A 25,143-nucleotide genomic window follows, 5' to 3' on the forward strand; every position below is an offset into this window, starting at 1 on the left:
TACTTCTTACTACTAGTTCAACTAAAGAGGTGGTTGGTGAAATTGGAGCTCCCCTGCCCATTTCTGCGTGTTATCATTTGCCCGACTCCAAAGTGGACGGTGCTGGCGCGGGTTCTCACTTAACCACTGACCACTACTAACTACCAGACACTTACACAATCTCTCTCACTCTCACTCTCCATCTCCCATCCCAGAATCCACTCTGGTGATGAACCTCCATCCCCTGGGTCTCTCATTCTCCGCCATTTCCTCCCCTCCCCTTGTCATCTCTCTCTCTCTCTCTCTCCCCTCCATTGACTCTTCCCATTGTATGTTTCCAAAAGGGAAAGAAACGTGCTAAGGGTCCCTGGAGCAAACGGAAGCTACTAACCCAACCTGACCTAACCTGACCTGACCTGACCAACCAACCTCACTTCGTCTCATCTCCCCTTCCTCCTCTACGACGTCGACTACGAACCTACAACCACTTCTCGTACTATCTACCCATCATCCCTCCTACTTCCCTCTTCCCTCTTTAGACTATCACGCGCCGGGCTCTTGTGTTCCCGCAGCTCCCTCTGGCAGAGCCTCTCTTCCCGTCCCCTTCTTCATCGCCCATTCGATCCTTCCCTCGGTCTCTACCTGCACTTCCCCCGACCGCCTCCCATTCCCACGTCGGTTCCGCCTCCGTTGCAAGTCTTTGTTGGATGGAATAAGGGAAAGCGACAAGCTTGCTGCCCATTAAGGAACCCGACCTGATCCTCTCCCCTCCCAATCCATTCGGCGTATCTTCCGCCTACTCTTTGCTTTCTCTATTCAACGCTGGCGGGGCCGTCTGTTGGTCCTGCGGGCTCCCCATTCCGAAGGCATGAGCGGAATTACGAATGCCTGTCTGTCCTGCTTCTCGACAGTCGATCGATGGTGCCATATCTCAGCTTGTCTCGGCCCGATCGGGGGCCGCTCAAGGGATGGGATTTATGAAACCACTTTGGCAGACAACGAGCGCGAAGCGGTTTCCGATCTTCTGGGTTACCTTGAAAACGTACGTTCATTGCTGTCGCACCATCCACTGCTGCTTCTACTCCAGCTGGCTGTCGCTTTTGCTCACAAGTATTCCTTGATAGAGGACCGAGACCGACTTCTTCGCCGGTGAACCCCTTCGGGCCTTGAGCACCCTCGTCTATTCCGACAATGTCGATCTCCAACGGAGCGCCAGTCTGACATTCGCTGAAATCACGGAGAGAGGTACGGGCTGATACGCACAGACCTATCGTTTCGGTGGTGGCTAACATCCGGGGTATCTGTAGATGTGCGCGAGGTCGATCGAGACACGCTGGAACCCATCCTCTTCTTGTTGCAGAGTTCGGATATCGAAGTGCAACGTGCTGCCAGTGCAGCACTAGGCAACTTGGCTGTAAATGGTGGGTTTCGCTTCCATTTGCTATTGCGCTAGCACGATTACTGACCGGTCGCAGCGGACAATAAGGTGTTGATCGTCGCTCTGGGAGGACTGGCTCCTCTAATACGGCAAATGATGTCACCGAATGTAGAAGTGCAATGCAATGCAGTCGGTTGCATTACAAACCTGGCTACCCATGAGGATAACAAGGCTAAGATCGCTCGATCCGGTGCCTTGGGCCCGTTAATCCGTCTAGCGAAGTCGAAGGACATGCGTGTGCAACGAAATGCCACGGGGGCGTTGTTGAATATGACACACTCGGGTAGGTTGCGAGTATCCCAAGACGATGTGGCTTTGCTAACAACGCGATCCGTAGATGATAACCGACAACAACTTGTCAACGCCGGCGCTATCCCCGTTCTTGTTCAATTGCTCTCCTCCCCCGATGTGGATGTACAATACTACTGCACTACCGCCCTCAGCAACATCGCTGTCGACTCGTCGAATCGCAAGCGCCTTGCCCAAACCGAATCTAGGCTGGTTCAGTCGCTGGTGCACCTGATGGATTCGTCAACACCCAAGGTCCAATGCCAAGCGGCGTTGGCACTGCGCAACCTGGCCTCGGACGAGAAATACCAGCTCGAAATTGTTCGAGCTAAGGGTCTTCCACCGCTCTTGCGACTGCTGCAGTCGTCCTACCTTCCTCTTATCCTATCCGCCGTCGCCTGTATCCGTAACATTTCCATCCATCCCTTGAATGAATCGCCGATCATCGATGCGGGCTTCCTCAAGCCCCTGGTAGACCTGCTGGGATCGACCGATAATGAGGAAATTCAGTGTCACGCCATCTCGACCCTCCGGAACCTTGCCGCAAGCTCGGATCGGAACAAGGAGCTGGTCCTGCAGGCCGGCGCTGTCCAGAAGTGCAAGGACCTCGTCCTCCGTGTGCCCCTCAGCGTTCAGTCGGAAATGACTGCTGCAATCGCGGTCCTGGCTCTGAGCGACGAGTTGAAACCGCATCTCCTCAACCTTGGGGTCTTTGATGTCCTGATTCCCTTGACGGAATCAGAAAGTATCGAAGTGCAAGGGAACAGCGCTGCGGCGCTGGGAAATCTCTCCTCTAAAGGTATGACCCTCACCATGTGCAAACGTATTATCGTGCCCTCCACATACTAACAGGTGTGAATTCAGTGGGTGACTACTCCATTTTTGTGCGTGATTGGGCAGATCCGAACGGAGGCATTCACGGTTATCTCAATCGTTTCCTCGCCAGTGGCGATCCGACATTCCAGCATATTGCCATCTGGACTCTGCTTCAGCTTCTGGAATCGGAGGATCAAAGACTCATCGGATATATCGCCAAGTCCGACGATATCGTTCAGATGGTCAAGTCCATCTCCGACAAGAATATTGAATCGGACGAGGAGGACGCTGAAGACGGGGAAGGCGAGGTCATTGCGCTGGCTCGGCGATGCCTCGAATTCCTTGGAAATGGTCACAAGCTTGTAGAAGCCTAAGCGACTTCCCCCCTCGACCTTGAACCTCCACCTCACCTAACAACTTGTGTATGGCTTTGGACCAACCCCTTTCACTTCCCTATCTATCTTCGACCGACTTCTTTTCCTCTTCTCTATTGTGTGTTCCCACTGCCGTTCTTATCTATAAGTTGAGCCGCCTTGTGTTCCAATGTGTTGATCCATTGATATCTAGCTGTCCAAGGTGTTAAGCGGGCATGTACTTCGGTGTCTCTTTTGATTCGTGCCAGCGAGCATTCGGTGTGCTTGAGATCGTTGTCCGTTTGTTGTCTATAGTCATCTCTCCGAGGGGGAGATGACGCTGTGCCGACTTTTATTTATGTCTGCGCATAATACTGTATTCACCGTTAGAGGATTTCGAGTCTATACTTGCAATACATTGATACCATGATCAGAACTGCTATCGTTGTAGGATACTTTGTCTAGATGACCTGTCTCGTAGGAACGAGAGAATGTATACCAAGGCCTCTTGATTGGCCCGTGCTAGCTGTCCGGAAGGACTGTTGTTCCGGCCGAGACCGGGTCCCGCCGAAAAAGAAAAGCTTTGCCAGCATCTCGTGTCAACAACCCAAGCTCGACTTTCTCCGAGCCTCTTCTTTCAGTTCCTTCTCTTATTTTCCTTTAATTTCCAGTCTGTAAGACGCAGCGCTGGAATGGCCACTGCACTACCCACTTTGGCCATCCCAGGCCAGCGCCTGGGCTCAATTGCCTCGTATGCCGCCGGTCCTGGTACACATGTGCAGAACGCAACCATCTATGCCTCGATCGCAGGCCCCGTGGTCGTCGATCAAGCGCAACCCAGCTCCAAAGCAAAGCTCATCTTGAGCGTCTCCCGAACAGGCCCCAAGAAGGCTGCTGCACCGGCACCCAGCACCAAGGCGTCCGCCAACCCCGCCAACACTGGAAAGCCGAAGCTGAGATACAACACCCTGCCCGCCGTCGACTCGGTCGTGTTGGCGCGCGTAACTCGCGTTCAGAAGCGACAAGCCACCGTATCTATTCTAGTCGTGCTCGACGAATCCGCTAGCTCCCAGCCGCTCAACCCCTCACAGACTGCGTCGGACAATGACAACATCGAAGCTATCCTTTCGTCCGCGGCTAATCCGGAGAACCACAGCAACTCGGATGAACTTCGCTTCCAGGCTCTGATCCGCAAGGAGGACGTGCGTGCTGTTGAGAAAGACCGCGTTGTCATGGATGAGATGTTCCGTGTTGGGGATATCGTTCGCGGAACGGTTATCTCCCTTGGTGATCAAAGCTTCTACTATCTTACCACGGCAAGGAATGATCTGGGCGTCGTTATGGCCCGCAGTGAGTCGGGTAATATGATGTTCCCGGTCAGCTGGAAGGAAATGAGAGATCCTGTTACTGGGGTTGCGGAGTTGAGGAAGGTAGCTAGGCCGTTTTGATCGGTCACCTTTCTGGGGTGAGAGGAAATTGATGATACCAGCAATTATGGATGACGCGTTGGTCTGACCTAGCTTTGACGGCTGGCTATGGCGCTCATCATTAACACCACAGTCTTATCGGCCACGGCACTCACTTCGAGGGGTGACCCGGATTGGGCTGATTGACTGATCCCGCAGGAGTCAGGCCCTTGCAGCAGCAGCAGCACCTGAAGTCGGTGCGCTCGCATATGATCAGGCCAGCTCCTGCTTACAGCTTGCTCTGAAGACAGTCGCGGAAGCGCGCGAACACATACATATGACTGCCGACGCGCAAGCATCTTACCACATTCGACATGACTGTACATATCTTAACAGTTGATGTACTCACATCATTGGCTAGTTGCATGACATGACTGCCAACCCGCATCGCGGACACCCTATCCTAACTTTGATCCTTGTGCAGGATACAAATAAAACCACATTCACACCTTTTGCTTTTTCGTTCGTTATCATATCACTTTGTTTATTGTTTCCTCCTTAGTATACATGGCTTTGGCTTTTCCAATGCTAAGCTGTGTTTGTCATGTGAGGTAGATGGATGGTTACCGCGCAAGGTCTTTACTCACTTTGCGACCCCTGTTTAGAGCTTCCTGATTCTAATTCCATGTGGATTGGGAAGTATTACATACAACGGGCACATATACCTTTCTCGTAGTAGTTTCAATCATATAAACATGATATTCATCCTAACTTTTCCGTCTTTCACAAAAACCAACAATAACTTAATAGTACTATCTATACCCCCTCTCCCCCACCATCCACATAAAAAAGAAGAAGCCTACTTCTTCAACGTCTTCTGCTTCTCCGCATCAATCAACTTCCGTCCCTGCACAACCAATCCCTTCCTCCGTCTCACATTATCCATATACCTCTTCGCGACATTCTCCCTATCCGCCAACTCACCCAGATCCTCCAATTCCTCCTCCGTCGCCGGCACCCAGAACGGATCCTCATCTAGCGCCTCAAAGCCCGCAAAGATCAGTTGAGGTTGCGCCGCGCCCGAAGTCCGCTTGCGGATTTCTTCCGCGAATCCGAATGATTCTGCCACCGGGAGGAGAGCCAAGATAGTGAAGAAGGGTGTGCCTTCTTTCATTACCTCCGAGAGGATGCGGCCTCGGCGCCGGGTTATCACGCCGTAGACGCGGCCGAGGACTTCGGCTGTTTATTTTGTTAGTATTTGATTGGGGTGAGGTTTTGAGGGTTAGGGTAAGAGGGAGGGATGACGCACTCGATGCTTGAATCTCACAACTGTACATGGCCAGCATGATTCGAGGACTCCAGTCCAGAAATCCCTGCGTGATGCTGTCGCGGACGAGACGGATGGCTTCGCCGGTTAGACGGCCTAGGTCGAGGTCTTCGTCCGTCGTGGTGTTGATGGAGACGGATTCAAGGAAGACGGCGATGCCTTGCATGGGCTCTTGGCAGAGAGGTCCTTGGCCGGTTGCGAGTTGGAAGGCGTGCGCGATCTTGTCGCTTAGGTCGCGGACCATGAGGGCTTCGCGGGTGCTGGTGTCGGAGTTGATTTGGGGTTGTTGTTGGTGGGGTTCAAGGAGGCTGTGTATGTGTATGTTAGTTGGGGAAGGTTGTGATACGAGGAAAGGAGGGATGGGGGAAGGCATACAATTTCTCGCAGGTGTTGACCTCTGTTGAATCGACGAGGATGTTGGGTCCAACTCGTCGTGGTCCAAAGGCTGTGATCCGCTCAACTACGTCCTTCCAAAGTCCCTTGTCATCGGTTGCTTCGTCTTCGAATAGCTTGGCGAGCTCTTGCTTGAAGTCCTTCAGGGAGAGGGAGGTTGCTTCGCGGGCCTCGCCAGTGGCGTCGCTGGCTTCCATTTGCTGGGAGCTTTCGACCGTGGTGGTTCCGTTGCTTGGTTGTTCTTCCTCGTTGGATTGGGTCTCTGCTGCTCTGCGCTTCTCGGTTTGCAGACGTTTGATGGTTCCCACGTGCTTGGAGATGAAGTCTGTGACGGCTGCAGGGAGCGGCACCACGCGGAGACGCATGGTCAGTTGCTTGGATGAGGAAGTGGTCTGCACACCACCTCGTCCCAGCTCGGGGTTCTTGGGAGGTGCCATTTCGGAAGCGCTGATGATGGTTTCCCGGTAGGGTACGATGGTCTGACCGGTTGAGATCTCGCACTTAGCGAAACGTTCGCGGAGATCCTTGATACAACGCTCGAGGTGCAGTTCACCGGCAGTTAGGATGACGTGCTCGCCGCTGGGGAGAACCTCGTATTGTGCGCAAGGATCGCTTTGCTCAAGAAGACGCAGACCAGTTACCATCTTGCTCAGGTCTGCTGGGTTCACGGGCTCTAGGGCGACTCGCACGATGGGTGGTGTGTTGAGGGAGACGCCAGCCAAGTTGATGCTGCCCTCGAGCTGCGAAGACAGAGTACCTGTCTTGAGAACGTGGCCTGCAAGACCGCCGATGCCGAAGACAACACCTGCCGGTACAGACTGGAGAGGTTCGAGACTGCGGCCCATGAGAAGGTAGAGATCGGTGACGGTAACCTTCTGGGGTACCGGGCTGGCGTGCGGGTTCTCTGGCGAGAACTTGGGTGCCAGGACGTATATAGAGTCTCCCACAGAGAGGGTTCCGGAGTATAAACGGGCGAATCCAACAAGATGTTCAGGATCTTCCTTCTCCTCGCTCTCGGCCGGTTTGTCATCCGATATGGTAGTCCGTTCGAAGGCGGATGTTATGCGAGAGAAGTCATCGGCCTGGTCGCCGTTGGCTTCTGCCTGCATTTTGGCAATCTCCTCTCGCTTCTTGCGAGCAATCTCCCGGGCTTCGTCGGCCGACATGGTGCCACCGGCTCTCTTCTTGCTCGACCCAAGCTCGCTCTCTGGGATGGACATCATTTTACTGACGTAGGCGATGACAGGCTCATCTTTCTGCGTCTTAAAGTTAACCATAGCATCCTTCACTCTGGGATCCACGAATTGGGAGCCAGGAGAGTCTTCAATCATTGCCGGCAACCGAGCTGCTTGAGCAGCTGGCGGGCTGGGAAGATATTCAATGACAGACACCAGCACTGCAGTAGACAAAGGCAGCCACATCGAGAATAGCGTGGTCATGATATTGCGGGGGTCGCGAGACCGCAGGATGTATGCCGGAATATTAATGTTCAGGGACTTGGTGATCTTTTCCAACAAAGTCGGGTCACTTTCCAAGATTAGCAGGAGTACTTTAGGTATATACCGGTTCAACATACCCCTTTCCTGTGCCCGTGCCTGTTGTAGCCTCGTATGCCGCCCAGATACTGTCCAAAACAAGCTGAACAAACATGGGCTTCAAAGCACGGCCCTTCAAGTGCTTCGAACCCAGGACTCGCTTCGTTTTGGGATCGAGATAGTAATCTCCCCAGAGCACCTTTTCAAGGACAGTGCGCTTGATTCCGAGCTTTCTTTCATAGATCGCGGCAAACTGACGGATCGTAAAAGCCCAGCCATCGACAGCACTGCAGAAGATGACGTTATTCTTCTCTGGCGCAAAATAGAGGTCTTCATCGTCTCTTTCCTCATACTCTGCCGTAGGCTCGTCATCTTGCTCCTGCTTCTTGGAGCGAGCAGCAGATTCAATAGCACGCTCCTCCATGCGCTCTCGCCATTGGAGGTCCTCTTCCATGCGTTCACCCTGATAGAAACTACCAATGACAGCGTTGACTTGCTCCAGCAGCTTGCTCATATGGGAGTAAGCTTCGCTGGGACTCATCTTCAGCTCCGTAATCAGTCGATCGATCTTATTGATAACTAGGATGGGCTTCAATTGCTCCACCCATGTTTGACGCAGCACTGTGACTGTCTGACTGCAGACGCCCTCTACGGCATCCACAAGAACCACGGCACCATCGCAAAGACGGGATGCGGTCGACACTTCACTGCTAAAATCGATATGGCCCGGCGAGTCGATCAGATTGATCAGGTACTCTTTCGCCACGGGCGCAGCGTCGGGAGCAGGGCGACGCATCATGGAGAAGAAGAGCGAAATGGCAGAAGATTCCATCGTAATTCCTCGGAGCTGCTCGTCTGGACGGGAGTCCAGGTAGCGGATCTTGCCCGCCAGCTTTGGTGAGATAATGCCATTGGTGGCGATCAGACTATCGGTCAAAGACGTTTTACCGTGATCCTAAATGTATGTGAGTAAGGAAAATTTCACAGAGGCACATAGTCTGATAGACTTAGACAAGCATGAGGTACATACGACGTGGGCGAGAATGCAGATCTGGGATGGCTGTTAGTGATGGCGGACAGAGCAAAGATGATGGAAGTGGGATGGAGGGGTAACTTGCATTCCGGATGTCATCGGGCCTCCGTTGCAGACGGACGAGATCATCCACGTTGACTACAGGCATTTTGGGATATTGCTGGTGCTGCCAAACAGCTCCCAGAGTCCAAGATAAATGCCAGGCCGGAAAGTTGCTCTTTCGTTGGGTTTCCGTGCCGCGAACTGCGGAATCTGGAAGAAAAAACTCGTCGCGGGAAATGTCAAGCTTGAAGAACTTGCCTATTCCTCGGATCCGGAGAGTGAAGCTCACGCCAGATCAAGACAATAGGAGATGTGGTAAATGTGAAGATTCTTTTACATGGTCTCCAAAGGTTCATGTCCTTGATTATTAATTGCTGCCATTTAACTAACTATGACTACAACGGACCCGAGTGCTATACTCTCTCTGTTGAATCATCGTCATCATTCTCTGGTATCATCCTAACTAAGTATGTATCTACCAAAATTGAGAGAAAGAAGAGGCTGAAGAAGCAATCCAAGAACTATTCTCTGACCATGATAGGGTATCATTATTGTAGTATAAAGTGACTCAAATACTGTCATTATGAGTCATCGTCGTCAAAGGATAGCTTGATCTTCTTCTTCTGTTTTGGTTTCCGAGTGCCTGATTCTATCTTCTCTACCTTCTCTGTCTCTTCACTGGGATTGTCCTCTCCAACTACTTTGGCCTGTTTCCTTTTCCGTGGCCCTCCTATTTCGGCCACGTTCTGTTTGGAGACGGGTGCCTCGGCCTGGGTATTCGCTTTACCTTCTTCACCCGTCGCAGGCTCTTTTGTGTCCTTATGGGAATCCTCGGTATCCTTGTTATCTTCGCCACGAACTAAAGCTTCGTATTCCTCTTTGGAGATGATCTCGTTGCTCTCTTCATCAACGTAGGTAGGGGCATCGTCGTCATTGTCATCCCTCGCTTTCCGTGGCCGCGCAATGGGTCTTTCGAGGCGTCCAGAGGTATCGCCGTATTGATTCTTCAGTCTCTGTAAGAAAGCAGGCTGCTTCGCCTCTGAAAGATGGTTAGTTACTTCGATGTCAACGGGGAGTGAAGATGAAGCAACGTACCATATGCGAGATCCTTTGATTTGAATGACATGGCTTGGCCAGCCGCAGACTCACTGTCAGCCTATCTCTATTTTATAACAGTCAAGAAAATAGTAGGACTGATGTTACAGCAGCTCAATAGCGAGCGAATGTGGGCAGTATGACGTGACGCTCCCTAGTAAGTAAAACACCATGCACAATGTACTCGTATATAGATATTCCTCATCGACTGTAGCACGGTGACGCAATATGAGTGCCTCGCTCGGAAGCTACAGGCACATATATAGAATAAATATGAGCCTAGGATAGAAGCGACTTGGTATACTTTGTAGCAAGAAGTTGGCTGGCCCGCCAAGGAATCAGTGGGCTGCGGTGCGCTAATCCGCATCGGGCGAGGTCGAAAAGTCCAGAGGAGCCGCAAGCTTCGCGTCGAACCAACTTCGTCCTCCATCAACCAACATACATCAGATACCATGCTCTGCGCAAGTAAGTCGTGCAATCAATCGCTCTTGCCAGTCCGATTACTGATAACTGACGTGCAACAGTTTCGGGAGAAGCACCGCAAGTGCCCGTCGTCTCGCCCAAGAGCGGTATGTCTCAACCTCGAAAGCCTCAATGCGACGTAATGCGGCTAATGCTCGACTAGGCAGCGTCTTTGAGAAGCGACTGATCGAAGCCTACATCGCGGAGAATGGAAAGGACCCCGTGAATGGAGAAGAGCTCTCCACAGACGACCTCATTGATGTCAAATCCCAGCGCGTCGTCCGCCCCAGACCTCCCACCCTCACATCCATTCCTTCGTTGCTCAGTGTTTTCCAAGAAGAATGGGATGCCCTGGCTCTCGAGACCTACACATTGCGACAGACCCTGGCGCAGACCCGCCAGGAATTGAGCTCCGCGCTCTACCAGCACGATGCCGCCGTTCGCGTGATTGCTCGGTTGACAAAGGAGAGAGACGAGGCCCGTGATGCCCTATCCAAGGTCACCGTCGGTGCCAGGAGTGCCGCTGCCTCCGGTGGTGAAGCTATGCAGGTTGATTCGACCGGTCTGCCCGAGGCCGTTCTGGCACGTGTTGAGAGCACACAGGCATCGTAAGTTGCTATGTATAGGATTCCACTGTGTTTGGCATATCTAACAATATACAGGCTGTCTAAGACACGTCGTAAGCGTCCGGTTCCGGAAGGCTGGGCTACGGGTGATGCCATCTCCACATTCAAGCCTACGGAGAGCTCCAACCCTCTTTACCCCGGCAGCAAGGCATTCGCCGTCAACTCGTCGGGAGAGCTGGCACTCATCGGCGGTGCGGACGGTGCCGTTGGCATCTATTCCATTCCCCAGAAGCAGGTTGTTCAGAATCTGCAGGCAAACGGACCAGTTACCGATGCCGCTTGGGCAGGCGAGAAGGCTATTGTGGCATCGTCTACGGGCTCCGTGAAGGTCTTCGAGAACGGCAACGAGGTCGCCAACTTCAACTCTCATGCTGGAGCCGCAACGGCGCTTGCCGTGCATGCTACCGGTGACATTGTTGCCTCGGTTGGCGCTGATAAGAGCTATGTTCTGTATGACCTTGCGACGAACTCGGTAATCACTCAGATTTTCAGTGACGCATGTGAGTAGCCCGATGATGGATTGTATATCCGGACATGACTGACTTTTCCTTCCTCTATAGCTCTTCTCTCGGTCAAGATTCACCCTGATGGTCATTTGGTTGCTGCTGGTGGCGTGGACGGGCAAATCAAGATCTTCGATATTAAGACTGGCGCGTCCGCTGCCACATTCACCATGTCTGGGCCTGTGAAGTCTCTTTTCTTTTCCGAGAACGGTGTTTTCCTGGCCGCGGTTACCGAGAACTCGACCACTGTGTCCATTTGGGATCTCCGTAGCGCACAGGAGAGCAAGGTCCTGGAGACGGGCAGTCAGGTTGACTCGATTAACTGGGATTACACTGGACAGTTCCTTCTGACCGCAGGACCTAGCGGCTTGACCGTGCATCAATACACCAAGGCATCCAAGTCGTGGTCCGAGCCCTTGCGGAGTGCGGTGCCCGCGGTTGCAGCGGCTTGGGGCTCTGCCGCCCAGGCTATCGTGGCGTTGAATAGCGAGGGAGGCGTGACGGAGCTGACGGCACAGTAATAATGATACCTACTTATGGATACGGAGTGGAAATTCCATTCGTTGTTCTGTATTTCTAGCTGCCGGTGCTACTGTTTGGTTTTTGTTGTTGTTTCTTTTTTGTCATCGGCGTCTTGTTTTTTTCTCTCTCAGACCAAACCCAAAGAATAAAGGAAGGAGAAGCCACCTGGCAACAATAACGAACCCGGATTATAATGGGATTATCATGAGCATAGAACAACCAGGATCTGAGTTGTCACCAGACCTACAACTGCTGTGACAATTGGTGATTATTGGTGACAAGTCATTCACGCACTGATCGGGGTGCCGGACGAGTCGGCGGGAACCTCATACTAAAAATATGAGACTAGAATATATTTGTCTCCCCTCCGCAACTGAACCACTCCGTCTGGCTCTGAATTTCCACGGATTAGCCTGGAACTACTACGACGAGTGCCAGAACTCTCACTAGTACCAATAGTACTACTGACCAGAGGGTCCATCCATTCACTGAAGGGTGGCATGCTGGACAAACTCACGGAGTTCAGTGAGGCAAAAGCAAGTGAACCGGAGACATGCCACTCCTGACCGCAGGGCACTCGGACCCAGACCACTTCGTTAACACGACTAAGCATGGCGTTCCACCAACCGCAAGTGAGGCCTAACACCGGCTGTTAATCACTCACTACTACCTCACCTTCTTCTTGCCATCAAAACGCCCTCTCCTCGTCCCCCTTCCCTCGGCCACCTTCTCTTTCCCTCCAACACCGTCGTCTTCCCTTGCGGATTGGTTCCGGCCATGAGTGACGATTCGGGTGTCTTGTTTGTGGGCTCTCGCCCCCGAAAGGTTCGTATCAGATCTCCCCGTCCTCCCTCGAATCTCCTCATGGAGGCGGGGTATCTCCCGTTCTAGCTCAAGGGATTGAAGGTTCAACTAACGCCGGCCTCCAACTTTTAGAGAACTCATCGCGAAATATCCGAAGTATCTGAAGTTTCTTCAGGACGTCCATCCGGAGAACCATCCTCATCATCCCTTTCCGCAACACCGGGGCCTTCGTTGCCACCGCTTCGGCGGTACCCCGGGGACGGCCTCGACCTCCGCCGACCGGCCACATCCCAGCCGTCTGAAGATGTGATAGACCTGACCGATGAGCCCGATACACCATATCAAAATTCCTCTTTGCAAGAGTCCCGTACAACGACTGAAGCATCCCGGCCGCGGCCTCCCCGATTTCCCCGGGACATCCTTACCGAAGTGGTTGATTTAGAGGAAGAGGTCGACGATAATGACCAGCAACAACCCCCAAGCAGCCCCGAAGTCGAGTTCATCGGAGCCACCGTGAGGCGGCCACAGTTGCCGCCGCCGCCACAACCACCACCTCCGCCTCCGCCGCGCAACAATGAAGGTTTCTATATGCCCAGCTTGTGGCAGCAGATGCTACAGTTCCGATCCCCGAGACCACCTGGACGGTTTGGAGACCATGGCCGGCCAGACTTATCGTTTCGTGGGTTTCGGAGACATCCTCCAATGAGTGATGTGGAGTCATTATGGATCGGAGATGGCCCGGCGGGCGCCATAGATCTAACAATCAACCTGGATGTGGATGGCCCGTTAGGACTAGACTATCAACTCACGGGCCTGACACGACAAAGGACGCCTGCAAACGCCTATAAACCTCCAAGTCCGCCACCGGAGGGGTTTACCCGAAACGTCGCAGAGGACGATGTGGTTGTTTGCCCGAATTGTGATATGGAGCTGGGCACCGGTGACGAAACCAAACAGCAGATATGGGTGGTCAAGCAATGCGGACATGTACGTGATACCCCCGAGTTACGACTTGCTCAACCATCTTCTAACCTTGACCGTAGGTGTATTGTGGCGACTGTGCCTCCAACCGATCGCTGTCGAAGGCGAAAAAGAACGCTTCGAAAGCCAAGCCTTTCTCTAAATGCCAGGTATTCGGTTGCGGAAAGCCCGTGAGCTCGCCCAAGTCAATGTTTCAAATATATCTATAATGATGCTGCATATCATCTCTGGCGTTTGCATTGTTATAGCATGTGATGATGGTGGCGCAAGGGCGGGGCTTCCTGTCTGAACTTTTTACCTTGGGATTTTACGACGAGCAACTTTTTTGATACCCTCATTGCATTTCTTTCGGTTGGGTGGGATTATGTTTGTTTTTACCTCGATGGCATAGAGAGCGTTTTGGTTATAGGGTGGTGGTCTGGTCAGGGCCAACCATGTGAATAATGACACCTTGCTTTCCTGATATTTACTTTCCTGCATACGGGGAGGGGGCGTCCCATTTCATAGGATATCAAATGAAGACATTCTGTACATATGATACATATCGTTCAAACAAAGACAGAGTCGGGTTCGCAAAAGGCAGGTACACAAAACAGATAAAGTAACCCATAATACATCGAATAGGAAAAATGATATTTGACCCAGAAAAGAACACCACCGTATGATCGCAGAATCTCCCATCTTTACACCGACTTGTATCCACCGTGGTACGGCGACCAGATGCCTCTGACACTCTCGTTGATACTCGTGACGGGCTTCTTGGTGCGCTTCAACTTTTCTCCGCTGGCCTGCTTCAGCAGATCGGCCTTCTTGCCTATTTGCTCAGGCTCGAGATTCCGCACGCAAACCGCCTTCTCCCGTCCGTTGATGTAGTGTCCCTTGATTACAGGGTGCTTGTGTGGCCGCGGCGATACCCGGATTTCGATCTGAGGGTTTGCTTTTGCGAAGGCAGGGAGGTGGTGCTTGAGGTACGCACTATCACAAGACAAGTATTAGCATCCCCGACTCAATGATAATCATTCAGGACAGTCGATAACATACACCATCCCCCGGGAGCTACCAGCCCAGTCACAGTAGTGGAAATCCAACCGCTTGCATTGTAGGATAAAGGCACCGACACCGTTCTGGATGATCAAGTTAGTCTGGGGAGCACAGGCGGATGAGATGCCATAAAACACATACTCTAGCGGCCGTCACCGTCCGGATTCCTTGTAGAGGCATTGCGGCTATCTTGGATTGTTGTTCACAGCGGAGGCGTCAACAGCTTTCAACAATCTCGAGGGACACCTTCGGGGACTTTTCAGGGCCGCCTCCAATACGGCGCTTTCATTGGGTGCTGCGGCAAGCTCGGCTACCGCGACTAGCGGTTCCAGATGCAGACAAGCACCTGACGGGAGGAACGCGAAACTCCCTCAACGCTGCTAGGACCAAGTGACAAAAGACCGCCATATCTCCTCTCGCCATCTCGTCCTTTCATCCTCATGCCTCTGAAGGCTTTGAATTAATTTTCACGTTTATTCAGAGCACTTGCTGAGGGCACAACATGACGGACAAGCTCCCCCCTCCGCTTCTGGCGCTCTTCCAACCTCGCCCGCCTCTGCGTTATGTCACCCCCATCAACCGTGCCCCAGAAGACTGCAAGAAGAGTAGCATCGGTGGTATTGCGCAGTTCCTTCCTGAGGTGAAGAAGTATGAGGAAGAGATCCCATATACGCCTACGGAAAGCTGGATCCAGCGCAAACTGCGCCAGAAAGTGGAGAAGAAAGAGAACATTAACAAGCAATTGACGGAAGGCCTCGAGACCTGTATGATCATCGCATCTGTTCTGGGTTATATCAGTGTCAATACTGATGATTTGCTGCAGATGAACCATCCAACGACCAACAAGCACGAGGCGACCCGTTCAAGACGCTGTTTGTCGCTAGACTGAGCTACGATGTCAAGGAATCGGACCTGGAACGGGAATTTGGTCGTTTCGGCCCTATTGAACGGGTACAGTCACAGGCCGAGCGGGCTTGATGGGTTACACGCATCACTGACGTCTCCCAGATTCGCATCGTGAAAGACACCGTAACGCCAAAGGGCTCGAAGAAACCACACAGGGGATATGCTTTTATTGTCTATGAGCGCGAAAAGGATATGAAAGGTATTGCTACAGATCTAGTCGCCTGTCACTCTGGATTCACACTGGTATCGAATCCCCGTACTTCATTGATGCTAACCTAGTTTTCTTTTGTCACGAATTCAGCTGCCTACAAGGAAACGGATGGTATCCGCATCAAGGACCGCCGTGTCTTGGTAGACGTCGAGCGCGGTCGTACAGTCAAGGGATGGAAGCCTCGTCGCTTTGGTGGTGGTCTTGGAGGTCGTGGTTACACCAAGGCTTTGCCCTCTCGACCTATCGGCCCTGGCTCTTTCAACGCCCCCTCTGGTCCCGGCGGCTATGGTGGTGGATTCCGGGGTGGGTTCGGTGGCAGAGGTGGTTTCAAGGGAGGATTCCGCGGTGACCGTGGATTTGGTGGGCCCCGCGGGGGTGTTGGATACCAAGGTGGTCGCAACGGATTCGGTGGAGGCGGACAGGCTCCCCCCAACGCCCCTTCAGGTCCGGGAGGCGGACGCAGCGGTGGGTTTGGTGGTCCCCCTGGCGGCGGCAGATTTGAGCGTGAACCCCGGGGCGCCACTGGCAGCAACAGAGAACCCATCAGGCCCCGGGACGGGTTTGGCGACCGCGATCGTCGAGACCGTGATCGGGACCGCGACGGTGACCGTCACCGGGACCGTGATAGGGATAGTTATCGCTATCGTGACCGCGACCGTGAACGCGACCGCGATCGTGGTGACAGGTACGGAGGCCGGGGCGACGACTACGGGCGGAAGCGATACCATGAAGATGATTCGTATGATGACCCCCGTGCGAAGAGAAGATACTGAACCACTGTCCGCGAAGGATATCCCCATTCCAGTGTTTAATGACGGTTTGCTGGTGGGTATCATTAACTTGGTCTTTCTCTTGTTATACCCCGTTGCAGCAATGGGTAAGGCAAGGTCAAATAAGGCTCAAGCTCCGTGCTACATCGGACTTCAACCATCGTATAACTCACAACAGTTGAAGTGCTCCGTACGCATCTTTCCTTCGTAATCCTGGTTACGTTACGAGATATCCATCTTCCATTGGAGCAGGCGCAATTTCCCCTCGAAGGTCGATTTCCGCCGTTGCAGCAGACAGATACGCGCTGTTACGGACACCTGTCATGCTCTCTCTTTTTCTTTCTTGTCTTTGTTACTACTCATGTCCTTTTTTCTCGTGTCGTTTTTTTCTTTGGCCCTTGTGCGGCCGCTACTTCTCTTCAGGGGTAAGTATGTACGTTAGATAGTCAACTTGTCTTCACAGGCGGAGCTATTATGGGTTGGGATCTGGGTTTCGTTCAGGTAAGAAGATCAGGTAGGGTGTTTTTGTGAAAAAGAAAACCATCAGTCATGACCGATTGATTGCCAGGGATCTTCACAGGTGGCAGGCAGTAAATGAAGGTAATGATATATCCAGGGTTTGTCCTCGGTCCCATGCCCTTATCATATCATATCACATTGTCATGTAAATATTTCATCACGGCATTGCCATCATCGGGAGGTGGCTGTAGTAGTGGTAATGGTAGTGGTTCTAGGAAGAGATGGATTCTATTGTAACTGTTCGGATTGGTTTATTCATATCGGTATGTCCGTCATACGCTCATCAACTGAAGGAGAATATATACCGAATCAGACAAGACACGAGTCGAAACTGAAACGAGAATGAAAGAAAACGCCTTAACCCAACTCCAAAGATGCCCAGGGGATCTCATCATCAAAGGGGAGGGTGGGAATCCATGGGTATCAGGCCTGGCCTTTTTCAAGTCCAAATATAGATAGACAGGTTTCCTTTTTCTGGAAAGAAAACCTACCACGACCCAACACCAACAGGAACACCACCACCAGCACCCCAACTCTAAAAAACCGAATCGAAACTTTTTCAAAGCATCAACAACCTCGAACTTACTCAACCTCCATACCAGCCTCATCCTTCTCCAGAATCTCCACCTCCCCAGACTCCCTCGTCCAATGAGCCTTCAACGCAACATGGAACTCAGCCATAACAACCCCAAACATCTTCAACAACGTCGTCTGCCTCGAATCCAGCACCTCTCCCTCCCTGCAAACGGGGAATCCCTCCTGACCCTCCGTCAACTCCAGCATGACCTTGCCCTTAACCAACCGAGTCGGGACACCGAGTTTACGCAACTCCGGCTCAATGGTATGGCTGAGCGGCTCGTCCTCGGAGACGGGGATCTCTCCGGCCCGCGAATACACCTGGCCGTTAGGGATCGAGAACGCCCGGGTACTAACTGTCCCGGAGCGGGCGAAGTCAAGCGGCCGGAAGGACTCGAAGTAGTCGGTCACGGATTGAGGGTCGCGGGAGGTGAAAAGGAGACCGACGGCGCCGGTGAGGTAGGGGTTGAGTTTGTGGAGGTTGGGAGCGGCTTCATTTTCGGGGTTGTGGCCCAGAGCGACGGCCATGACCTTAGTTTTGCCGAAGAAGAGACTGCTCAGGTGGTTAGTTTGCATGCATGGTTATTGGAGTGGAGGGGCATCATGGGGGATAGGCGGGGGTTGCTGGGGAGAGGGAAGACTAACCGGCTATCGGCGAACTCGGTACGGACATCCTTCAGATAGGTGTTGCGCATGTTGTCCACGCCGAAGACGAACAGGTGGTCGTACTTCTCAATGCATTCCCGGATGTTAGCGTACAGGCGACGGGTCTGTTCCTTGTGGGACTTTTTGGTGGTCTTGGACTCGTGCACGACGCGGGCACGCTTGGAACGAGGCATGGTGATTGATTAGGGTCTGTGAAACAGAAACTAGAGACTAAAAGGATTGGAGAAAGAAAGGTAGAAAGGAGAGAGATGAGTAGTTAAGATGGTGATAATTGCAAGAGCCGGCGCGGGAAATTGTGGACTCCAGATCCAATGATTTTTTTTCTTTGCGGCTGTCGATAACGCCCGGATTATTGTTGTCGCGCGGCTTATCCGTGCCCCCATCTGCCCTAGTCTGCTTCGGGAAATGAGCTGATCGGCTTCATCTTCAATCGGCTTCATCTTCTCGATCGATCTTCTGGATTATTCTTCTGCATGCCGAGCCCGTAGGTACTGGGCTGTTTCGTGCTGGATGGGTCTCACTATTGAGGCTGCTTGATCTACCCTCATTGCTTCCGCACCACCCTGACAATGCTCGATTTCATGGATTACATCCAACTCGCCTTCGCCGAGGCGACGAATTGGAACCGCGACAATTCATACTCGTCGCTGACGGCCACTGCGCAGTGTATGTAGCCCATACCTTCTTTACTCTCAACCTTCATCCAAACCCTACTAATCACAAGCACAGCCCTCCTCGACTTCTCCACTCCCGAACGTCTGCGCGTCCATCTCTCCTCCCTATCCACTCCGCACTTCGCAACAAGTTACACCCTCGGCACCGTCGGCCTCATCGACGGCTCAGTCTCCTACCTCTTTAGCACTGTCCCTCTCGATAAATTCCCCAGCCGAAGTGCCCTGATCCCCCTCCGCAAGCTCTCCCCGGGCTACCGTCAAGTGCAAGCACCCATCGCGCCCATCGCAGAAACAATCCTCATCAACGACGACCTCAACGATGCCTCCGCATACACTACCATCGGCAAGAAGGCGACCCTCTTTCACGCAACCCTACACCTCCCACCCCCGACAACCCTAAACGCCCTCTTCCTACGCCGTATCTCCCCAACCATGCAACTCTCCCTAGCGGTCTGTTCAACCCGAGGCCCGCCGCTCTCCAAATCCGCCCCGCAAGCCTCTCTGCTCGCCCAACTCTCCCACAACACGGGCAAATACAACAACGAGTACCTCTTCAGCACGGATAATGCCCTCTTCGGCTGGCGTGGACTGTGGAACTTCGGCCCGGATCCCCGCGACCCTGTTGCTTCGGGGTCTTCTCCCAGGTTATCGTTGCTCTCTGCTGGCGCGGAGGCTTACTATTCTCCTGTTTCGTCGCTGATTGGCATGTCAACGGGACTGAGATTTAGCACGTTGCCTGCTGCTACGGATGTTCCTTTATCAAACTCATCACCAACGGCTAGTACCAGCAGTGCTAATGCCAACACCCCCATCTCTACCTTCCCCTACACCCTCACTCTTACTCTGACCCCGTTAACGGGGTCCCTCTCAACTACGTACTCCCTCCGCGCATCCCCGAACCTAGCATTTAGCTCCCGCTTCGGGTTCAATGTCTATAGTTGGGAGAGCGAGATGGTAGCGGGCTGCGAACTCTGGCGGAAGAGTAAGCCCCGCTATCGTGATGATGGTGATGGTGTGGAATGGGCGCGACGGAAGATACGCGAGAGCTTGTTTCCTCATCCGCATCCGCATCTATCTACATCCACACCTAATGATATTAAAGATCTAGCGGGCCATGCATTAGAGAAGAGTGGGAAAGGAGAAGAGGAGGAGAACGAATCTGTGTTGAAGATCCGGGTAGATCAGTCGTGGAATGTGCGGTTGTTGTGGGAAGGTCGGGTCAAGGAGTTGTTGGTGAGTGCTGGGGTGGGGTTGGGGCCGAGTTCGTTTTCCTCGTCGTATGTTTCTGATGGGGGTGGAGAGTCCGGGGGGCTGAGGAAGTCGTATTGGAGGGGAGTGGGGATCTCGGTGTCGTATTCGTCGTGATCCTTGTGTATATTATTGACCTATATGATTGGCTCTATGAGAGGAGAGAGAGAGAGCGGGGGGATATGTAGATACTATGATATGTGCTATGATTATACTGCAACTTACTAGGTACTAATTGATAGAATGGTCGAGTTATAGTAACGGAAAGGTCTTTGGGAGAATTAAGGTTAATGGTGGTATTCAATTTGGATTTATAGGTATAAATTCGTTTTTTTATGTCCTTTATAAATTTTGATACTCTGCAGTTGGTCATGGAGTCTGCAGAGTCCCCAGGCTTACTTCCCCGCCTATTGGGATCCGGATATCATATCACATGTCCATCAATCGTTCAATTGTTTACAGACGAGCGTTGATGATGTCAACGACTGGAGTTAAAAGAAATTAGTACATCTCGCATTAGCCAAATGAAAGGTTACACATACAAGCAGGCTTCAAGCTGGCACCGCCAACCAGGAAACCGTCGACATCGGCCTCCTTGGCCAGGTCACGGCAGTTCTTCTCGCTGACGGAACCACCGTAGATGATGCGGGTGTTGTCGGCAGCCTCGGCAGAGATGGCATCGACGAGCCACTTGCGGATAGCAGCGTGGACCTCCTGGGCCTGGGCGGTCGTGGCGACCTTGCCGGTACCGATAGCCCTGAATGGGGTTAGCGCACGTGCGACGAGCAAGGCCAGACGAAATGATCGTGAACTTACCAGACGGGCTCGTAGGCGATAACAACCTTAGCCCACTGCTCCTTGGTGAGCTCCTTGGCAACAGCGTTGAGCTGCTTGGTGACAACGTCGATGGTCTTGTTGGCCTCACGCTCCTGGGGGGTTGCATTAGTCTCGGTTCATCTCACCGGGTCACCGCGAGCTCGAAGAGGGGTAGTCGCAGAAGTCAAAGAGACAAAAAGCAAAAAACTACAGGCCCACATACCTCAAGAGTCTCACCAATGCAGAAGATAACGCTGAGGCCACCGTCAATGGCGGCCTTGACCTTGCGGGCAATGAACTAGATGGGGCATTAAATTAGCCCAACCCAAACCATAATATTTGGCGGGGTAGACCTACCTCGTCGCTCTCCTTCAGGATGACACGGCGCTCGCTGTGACCGATGATGGTCCAGTCGATCTTGACATCACGGAGCTGCTCAACACTGATCTCACCGGTGAAAGCACCATTGGGCTTGTCGAAGACGTTCTGGGCGGCGACGCCGATCTTCTCGCCGGCGGCCTGGCGGGCGGGGAGCAGGTAGAGGGTGGGGGGAGAGACAACCACCTCGGCGGACTCGTCCAACTTGGCGGCATTGAGGTTCTTGATGATGGAGGTAATGCTGTCCGCAGTACCGTTCCTGTGTGAGAGCAACGTAGAAATCAGTCGTTAGCCAGCGGGCTCGTTGAGGGTGAAGCAGTTTTTGGTGGAAGAGCTGGCGGGGCAGCGGATGGAGGGGTTCCCATACATCTTGAAGTTACCACCCACGAAGAATTGACGAGGCATTTTGAAGATGTGTTGGTGTGATTGGAAAAGACGGGGAGAGTGTCTGAAGAAGGGAATTGTGGAAGAAAGTGAGTAAAAGAATTTAGGTATAAAGGAAGAAGAAGAAAAAGGAGAGAAGAGAGAGAGAGAGAAGAAGAAGAAGAAAGAGGGAAGAAGAAGAACCGGAAGGATGAATGACGCTGGGGGAACCGAGAGAGGGGCAGCTGCCAGCACTGCTACCAGTTACTACTTACTAGTTACTAGTGAACTACTAACTGGTCGTAGTAACCAGTTGTTACTATGAAGAGAGCACGGGCGGGGCTTATCGATAAGTCACTCGCTGAGCTGGCAACTCTTTCTTCTCTCCCCTCTTTCTCTTTCTTATTCTCTCCATCTCTCTACTCATCTTCTACTAGTCTATATAACGAAGCATCTACTCGGTGTGTCCTTTGGGAATGGGTAACTTGGCGCGTGACAAACCCCCTATATTATAACATTGCTATTGCACAAGGATGAGAGATAATAATCTTCAGGGTGTGTGTGTGTGTGTCTGTGTGTGCGCGGTTGAACTGCAGCTTCCGATGGAACTTTTGTCTTTCCCCCCCATGACGTTATGAGATACCCACTTCGATCCCTCCTTCACCCGATCCCAAAATGCAAATACCCGAAAATCCACTGGTAAACTGACTCTCCCAGGGAAAAACAATGAAGCGATTCCCCTTCCATTCCCCCCCTCTTTCCTCCCTAATCGGACTAGTACTATGTAGCTAACCCCCAAGGACCCCTGCACCATCATTGAAGCCCCTCCGGGAGGTAATATCGTCGAGGACCATAGAAGGTGCCCGGCTCGCGCAGGGACATGCGTCGTCCGAGGTAACATGCATCGTCCAAGCGTTCCCGTTCCTCCAGCACGCGGGCGCGGTATACCACCATCCGCTCGCGATGCTCCAATCGGGCCTCACGATCATCCAGTATTCGCGCCCGAATATCGTTCCGGGCCCGCCCCCCTCGGAACCGCTCTGCCCTCTCGGCCAAAAGTTGCTCCAAATCCAACTCGTCCGTACTAACTGGCGCATGGATGATCTTGGGCCGGTCCCGCGCCGGCCGGCTCACTTCTTGACTGGGACCACTTCCACCACCACCACCGCCAGCACTAACTACACCCTCGTTGCGTGGGTCGACATGCTTACTGTCAGCAGGCACCACGTCAATGCAGCCATTGGGATACCCTGACCGGCTGGCCTTGCTGTCCGATCCGTTCTTCTGGGGCTGCTTCCGATAATGGGTGCGGTACGCATGCTTAGCTCGTGGAGCAGAGTGTCGACGATATAGACTGCCGCGCCACGGCTGGGGTTTATCTTCCAGTTCCGGCTCTTCATCGGAGCTATCGGTGATGGAGCTGTCGTCGTCAAAGTCGAACACGGATTCATCGTCCCCCACACTACTCGACTCTAGTCCCAGTTCCAGCTCGGGATCTGCCGCTGGGGTTGAGGGCCTGACGTTCTCGGGCTTAGTCTCCGGAGGAGCGGGGGGAGTGGTAGGAGCAGGGGCTTTGTCAGAAGGATGGGTCTCTTGCTGGCCGGAGAAATGGGCGCGGGGATCAAATCCTTGCCGTTGGTGGAACATCCCAGCCGCCATGTGGACGCCTCGCAGCCCATTCGGTTGAGCCACCATGTGCGGAACTGTGGCTTGGCCAGACATCGCAGCACCGGGCATGACAGGAGCAGGCATTGCAGAATCGGGCATAGCAGTCGCAGGCATCGTAGAGACAGGCATGCCTGGTTGAGCGTGATGGGGCTGCATAGCAGCTGGCATCCCGTGCACCCACGGCCAAGGCCCTTGGGCCATATGTGGTCTTGGTCCCGGATATCCTTGAGGAAGCTGGGGAGGCGGCTGATGGGAAGGTGACTGATGGGGAGGTGATTGATGGAACCTCGTAGGCAGAGGCTGCTGGTTATGGTTCAAGGCCGGTGGCATTGGCCCCTGATGGATAGTAGGACCGACCAGTGGCTCACTGGGCTGCATGCTCCTAGGCATTCCCTTTGGTCCCGAGTCGGATGGATTGTTGTGCACGTGAGTTGTTGGCACCCGGTCCTGGGGCTTAGGAAGGGCCTCCACATCCACATGGTCGTCGACAGGTATCTTGGGAAACACCAGATCTGTAGCCTTTCTCATAATGACGACGTTCACGGAGAGCGTCTCATAGTCACCCCGCCGGGAATTCTTACCCTTGAATGGCTTCTCGTCCTCCTTGACATAGACGCAGGTCCATTCAAAATGGGGATCACTCTTCCTAAGTTCGCTGATCAGCTGATCCACATGCGCACGCTTGACCTTGGACAGGGACTGGTATTGCTCCGCAATGGGGATCTTCTTGGTTCGCTTGTGCACCAGCTTCATCAGATCGGACTGGCTGAGGTTCATCTTGGTCCGCTCCACGTGGTTCCAGGTGGACTTGTGCCCGGGCACGGCATCGGCCTTGAAGAAGGTGTACCCCAGGTAGTAGAAGGGAGCACGAGCATCAATCTCCTCCACGACAGTGGTCTCCTTGGGCTTCGGATTGTTGACAGCCTGGGGCTTCTCCGGTTGAACATTGAGCCGATGCATCTGATGGACCAAATACTCCGAGTTCATGGGACGTGGTGAGCCCGCTTGCGCCACACGAACGCCCTCATTCGGGCGCATAGGTGGATGGTGGGTTGGAGGTGCAGGAGGCACCTGGTTGTTATTGTTGTTGTTGTTTTGGTTGATGACGGCCATACTGTAAGACTCCGCTCCTGTTGGGGACCGAGAGGATGCGGCCACGGGGACTCGTAAGTATGTCAATCCTCAGGCAGGGAGGAGGGAGCTGTTAAGATAAGCAACAAGAAGGAGAAGAAGAGCCCGAGCAGAAGCAGAAACCCTAGGAGATGGGATGGGAATCGGATAAAACGGAAAATGGGGGAAGCGGGGTCAAGAGCAAAGAGCGAGCAAGTATAGCCTCCTTATATCTCCGAACGCGCAAGGGAAGGGCCATGGAGGGGTCAACTGGCCTCTTTTAATGTCGACGGACTTCCGGCAATAATCATGGTGTAAGATTGTTTCAGGAGATGAAGATCCCTGGTGCTTTCTGCCTTGCCATTAGGTTTGGCAAGCTGCATGCCCAGCAGAAGCAACCACCCAACCCCAAAAGATTCGGGATATCATGGTCGCGGAGCTACTGGAGTCTTTGCTTGTGACCATGAGAATCGTTCAATCACGACGCGCCGTCGAAATGAAAGGACCAGGGGAAAAGCGCGCAGGTCCCTCCATCGCTGCGCAAGACGGAATTAGCAGGGCGCGACATCGCCCGGGCATGGCCAAGGGGAACTG

General features: G+C 53.1%; 12 protein-coding genes across 12 annotated transcripts; 6 read left to right on the top strand and 6 right to left on the bottom strand.

Annotated features, from left to right (window-relative positions):
- Window positions 1-190: 190 nt before the first annotated feature.
- On the top strand, window positions 191-3,310 carry vac8 (protein anchor VAC8). The gene is made up of 6 exons (XM_026764655.1): window positions 191-1,021; window positions 1,104-1,224; window positions 1,287-1,400; window positions 1,455-1,700; window positions 1,755-2,504; window positions 2,570-3,310. The coding sequence occupies exons 1-6, from the start codon at window positions 848-850 to the stop codon at window positions 2,893-2,895; spliced, it is 1,731 nt and encodes a 576-aa protein (XP_026630974.1). The 5' UTR covers window positions 191-847; the 3' UTR covers window positions 2,896-3,310.
- Window positions 3,311-3,491: 181 nt separating this feature from the next.
- Window positions 3,492-5,049, top strand: BDQ94DRAFT_135373 (exosome non-catalytic core subunit CSL4). The gene has a single exon (XM_026764656.1). It carries the CDS (start codon window positions 3,567-3,569, stop codon window positions 4,320-4,322), a length of 756 nt encoding a protein of 251 aa, XP_026630975.1. The 5' UTR covers window positions 3,492-3,566; the 3' UTR covers window positions 4,323-5,049.
- Window positions 4,903-8,716, bottom strand: BDQ94DRAFT_181357 (GTPase RIA1; the record flags this gene model as incomplete). Its single annotated transcript, XM_026773871.1, has 6 exons — window positions 4,903-5,519; window positions 5,590-5,915; window positions 5,983-7,527; window positions 7,577-8,490; window positions 8,566-8,586; window positions 8,690-8,716. The coding sequence occupies 6 exons, from the start codon at window positions 8,714-8,716 to the stop codon at window positions 5,140-5,142; spliced, it is 3,213 nt and encodes a 1,070-aa protein (XP_026630976.1). The 3' UTR covers window positions 4,903-5,139.
- Window positions 8,717-8,983: 267 nt separating this feature from the next.
- BDQ94DRAFT_135379 (DUF4604 domain-containing protein) lies at window positions 8,984-10,003 on the bottom strand. Its single transcript, XM_026764657.1, has 3 exons — window positions 9,814-10,003; window positions 9,706-9,738; window positions 8,984-9,649 (listed from the first exon to the last, which is right to left on the bottom strand). The coding sequence occupies exons 2-3, from the start codon at window positions 9,734-9,736 to the stop codon at window positions 9,192-9,194; spliced, it is 489 nt and encodes a 162-aa protein (XP_026630977.1). The 5' UTR covers window positions 9,737-9,738; window positions 9,814-10,003; the 3' UTR covers window positions 8,984-9,191.
- Window positions 10,004-10,059: 56 nt separating this feature from the next.
- On the top strand, window positions 10,060-12,143 carry BDQ94DRAFT_71712 (WD repeat PRP19 family protein). The gene is made up of 5 exons (XM_026776384.1): window positions 10,060-10,170; window positions 10,230-10,274; window positions 10,331-10,775; window positions 10,830-11,293; window positions 11,354-12,143. Exons 1-5 carry the CDS (start codon window positions 10,158-10,160, stop codon window positions 11,815-11,817), a joined length of 1,431 nt encoding a protein of 476 aa, XP_026630978.1. The 5' UTR covers window positions 10,060-10,157; the 3' UTR covers window positions 11,818-12,143.
- A 1-nt stretch (window position 12,144) lies between these two features.
- BDQ94DRAFT_71713 (putative RING finger domain protein) lies at window positions 12,145-13,855 on the top strand. Its single transcript, XM_026776385.1, has 3 exons — window positions 12,145-12,643; window positions 12,755-13,609; window positions 13,666-13,855. The coding sequence occupies exons 1-3, from the start codon at window positions 12,596-12,598 to the stop codon at window positions 13,810-13,812; spliced, it is 1,050 nt and encodes a 349-aa protein (XP_026630979.1). The 5' UTR covers window positions 12,145-12,595; the 3' UTR covers window positions 13,813-13,855.
- Window positions 13,856-14,286: 431 nt separating this feature from the next.
- On the bottom strand, window positions 14,287-14,824 carry BDQ94DRAFT_166189 (mitochondrial 54S ribosomal protein mL43; the record flags this gene model as incomplete). Its single annotated transcript, XM_026770484.1, has 3 exons — window positions 14,287-14,578; window positions 14,645-14,727; window positions 14,786-14,824. 3 exons carry the CDS (start codon window positions 14,822-14,824, stop codon window positions 14,287-14,289), a joined length of 414 nt encoding a protein of 137 aa, XP_026630980.1.
- Window positions 14,825-15,028: 204 nt separating this feature from the next.
- Window positions 15,029-16,830, top strand: BDQ94DRAFT_71783 (U1 small nuclear ribonucleoprotein 70 kDa). Its single transcript, XM_026776386.1, has 4 exons — window positions 15,029-15,408; window positions 15,468-15,595; window positions 15,653-15,749; window positions 15,852-16,830. The coding sequence occupies exons 1-4, from the start codon at window positions 15,147-15,149 to the stop codon at window positions 16,532-16,534; spliced, it is 1,170 nt and encodes a 389-aa protein (XP_026630981.1). The 5' UTR covers window positions 15,029-15,146; the 3' UTR covers window positions 16,535-16,830.
- Window positions 16,831-17,632: 802 nt separating this feature from the next.
- On the bottom strand, window positions 17,633-18,465 carry BDQ94DRAFT_166191 (ribosome assembly factor MRT4; the record flags this gene model as incomplete). The annotated part of the gene is made up of 2 exons (XM_026770485.1): window positions 17,633-18,179; window positions 18,272-18,465. The coding sequence occupies 2 exons, from the start codon at window positions 18,463-18,465 to the stop codon at window positions 17,633-17,635; spliced, it is 741 nt and encodes a 246-aa protein (XP_026630982.1).
- A 396-nt stretch (window positions 18,466-18,861) lies between these two features.
- On the top strand, window positions 18,862-20,331 carry BDQ94DRAFT_166192 (mitochondrial distribution and morphology protein 10; the record flags this gene model as incomplete). Its single annotated transcript, XM_026770486.1, has 2 exons — window positions 18,862-18,958; window positions 19,022-20,331. The coding sequence occupies 2 exons, from the start codon at window positions 18,862-18,864 to the stop codon at window positions 20,329-20,331; spliced, it is 1,407 nt and encodes a 468-aa protein (XP_026630983.1).
- Window positions 20,332-20,487: 156 nt separating this feature from the next.
- BDQ94DRAFT_135387 (triose-phosphate isomerase TPI1) lies at window positions 20,488-21,974 on the bottom strand. Its single transcript, XM_026764658.1, has 6 exons — window positions 21,776-21,974; window positions 21,388-21,667; window positions 21,254-21,328; window positions 21,031-21,143; window positions 20,757-20,971; window positions 20,488-20,699 (listed from the first exon to the last, which is right to left on the bottom strand). Exons 1-6 carry the CDS (start codon window positions 21,811-21,813, stop codon window positions 20,671-20,673), a joined length of 750 nt encoding a protein of 249 aa, XP_026630984.1. The 5' UTR covers window positions 21,814-21,974; the 3' UTR covers window positions 20,488-20,670.
- A 211-nt stretch (window positions 21,975-22,185) lies between these two features.
- Window positions 22,186-24,872, bottom strand: BDQ94DRAFT_71793 (uncharacterized protein). Its single transcript, XM_026776387.1, has one exon. The coding sequence runs from the start codon at window positions 24,550-24,552 to the stop codon at window positions 22,585-22,587; it is 1,968 nt and encodes a 655-aa protein (XP_026630985.1). The 5' UTR covers window positions 24,553-24,872; the 3' UTR covers window positions 22,186-22,584.
- Window positions 24,873-25,143: the final 271 nt, after the last annotated feature.

This window comes from Aspergillus welwitschiae (genome assembly GCF_003344945.1).
Source record: "Aspergillus welwitschiae strain CBS 139.54b unplaced genomic scaffold BDQ94scaffold_3, whole genome shotgun sequence".
NCBI classification, from domain to species: Eukaryota; Fungi; Ascomycota; class Eurotiomycetes; order Eurotiales; family Aspergillaceae; genus Aspergillus; species Aspergillus welwitschiae.

What these genes read in the sequence shown, in the direction of transcription:
- vac8 (XM_026764655.1), top strand. Translation starts at nt 848, where the DNA reads ATGAGCGGAATTACGAATGCCTGTCTGTCCTGCTTCTCGACAGTCGAT. An exon ending in GTTGAATATGACACACTCGG is followed by an intron (nt 1,701 to 1,754) that starts GTAGGTTGCGAG and finishes CGCGATCCGTAG; the next exon opens with ATGATAACCGACAACAACTT. An exon ending in GGGAAATCTCTCCTCTAAAG is followed by an intron (nt 2,505 to 2,569) that starts GTATGACCCTCA and finishes GTGTGAATTCAG; the next exon opens with TGGGTGACTACTCCATTTTT.
- BDQ94DRAFT_71783 (XM_026776386.1), top strand. Translation starts at nt 15,147, where the DNA reads ATGACGGACAAGCTCCCCCCTCCGCTTCTGGCGCTCTTCCAACCTCGC. An exon ending in GACGGAAGGCCTCGAGACCT is followed by an intron (nt 15,409 to 15,467) that starts GTATGATCATCG and finishes GATTTGCTGCAG; the next exon opens with ATGAACCATCCAACGACCAA. An exon ending in GCGCGAAAAGGATATGAAAG is followed by an intron (nt 15,750 to 15,851) that starts GTATTGCTACAG and finishes TCACGAATTCAG; the next exon opens with CTGCCTACAAGGAAACGGAT.
- BDQ94DRAFT_135387 (XM_026764658.1), bottom strand. Translation starts at nt 21,813, where the DNA reads ATGCCTCGTCAATTCTTCGTGGGTGGTAACTTCAAGAT. An exon ending in GTGGGTGGTAACTTCAAGAT is followed by an intron (nt 21,668 to 21,775) that starts GTATGGGAACCC and finishes GCTCTCACACAG; the next exon opens with GAACGGTACTGCGGACAGCA. An exon ending in TGCCAGCTTGAAGCCTGCTT is followed by an intron (nt 20,700 to 20,756) that starts GTATGTGTAACC and finishes TTTTAACTCCAG; the next exon opens with TCGTTGACATCATCAACGCT.
- BDQ94DRAFT_135379 (XM_026764657.1), bottom strand. Translation starts at nt 9,736, where the DNA reads ATGTCATTCAAATCAAAGGATCTCGCATATG. An exon ending in ATCAAAGGATCTCGCATATG is followed by an intron (nt 9,650 to 9,705) that starts GTACGTTGCTTC and finishes ACCATCTTTCAG; the next exon opens with AGGCGAAGCAGCCTGCTTTC.
- BDQ94DRAFT_71712 (XM_026776384.1), top strand. An exon ending in CGTCGTCTCGCCCAAGAGCG is followed by an intron (nt 10,275 to 10,330) that starts GTATGTCTCAAC and finishes ATGCTCGACTAG; the next exon opens with GCAGCGTCTTTGAGAAGCGA. An exon ending in TCAGATTTTCAGTGACGCAT is followed by an intron (nt 11,294 to 11,353) that starts GTGAGTAGCCCG and finishes CTTCCTCTATAG; the next exon opens with CTCTTCTCTCGGTCAAGATT.
- BDQ94DRAFT_135373 (XM_026764656.1), top strand. Translation starts at nt 3,567, where the DNA reads ATGGCCACTGCACTACCCACTTTGGCCATCCCAGGCCAGCGCCTGGGC.
- BDQ94DRAFT_71713 (XM_026776385.1), top strand. Translation starts at nt 12,596, where the DNA reads ATGAGTGACGATTCGGGTGTCTTGTTTGTGGGCTCTCGCCCCCGAAAG. An exon ending in TGGGCTCTCGCCCCCGAAAG is followed by an intron (nt 12,644 to 12,754) that starts GTTCGTATCAGA and finishes TCCAACTTTTAG; the next exon opens with AGAACTCATCGCGAAATATC. An exon ending in TGGTCAAGCAATGCGGACAT is followed by an intron (nt 13,610 to 13,665) that starts GTACGTGATACC and finishes CCTTGACCGTAG; the next exon opens with GTGTATTGTGGCGACTGTGC.
- BDQ94DRAFT_71793 (XM_026776387.1), bottom strand. Translation starts at nt 24,552, where the DNA reads ATGGCCGTCATCAACCAAAACAACAACAACAATAACAACCAGGTGCCT.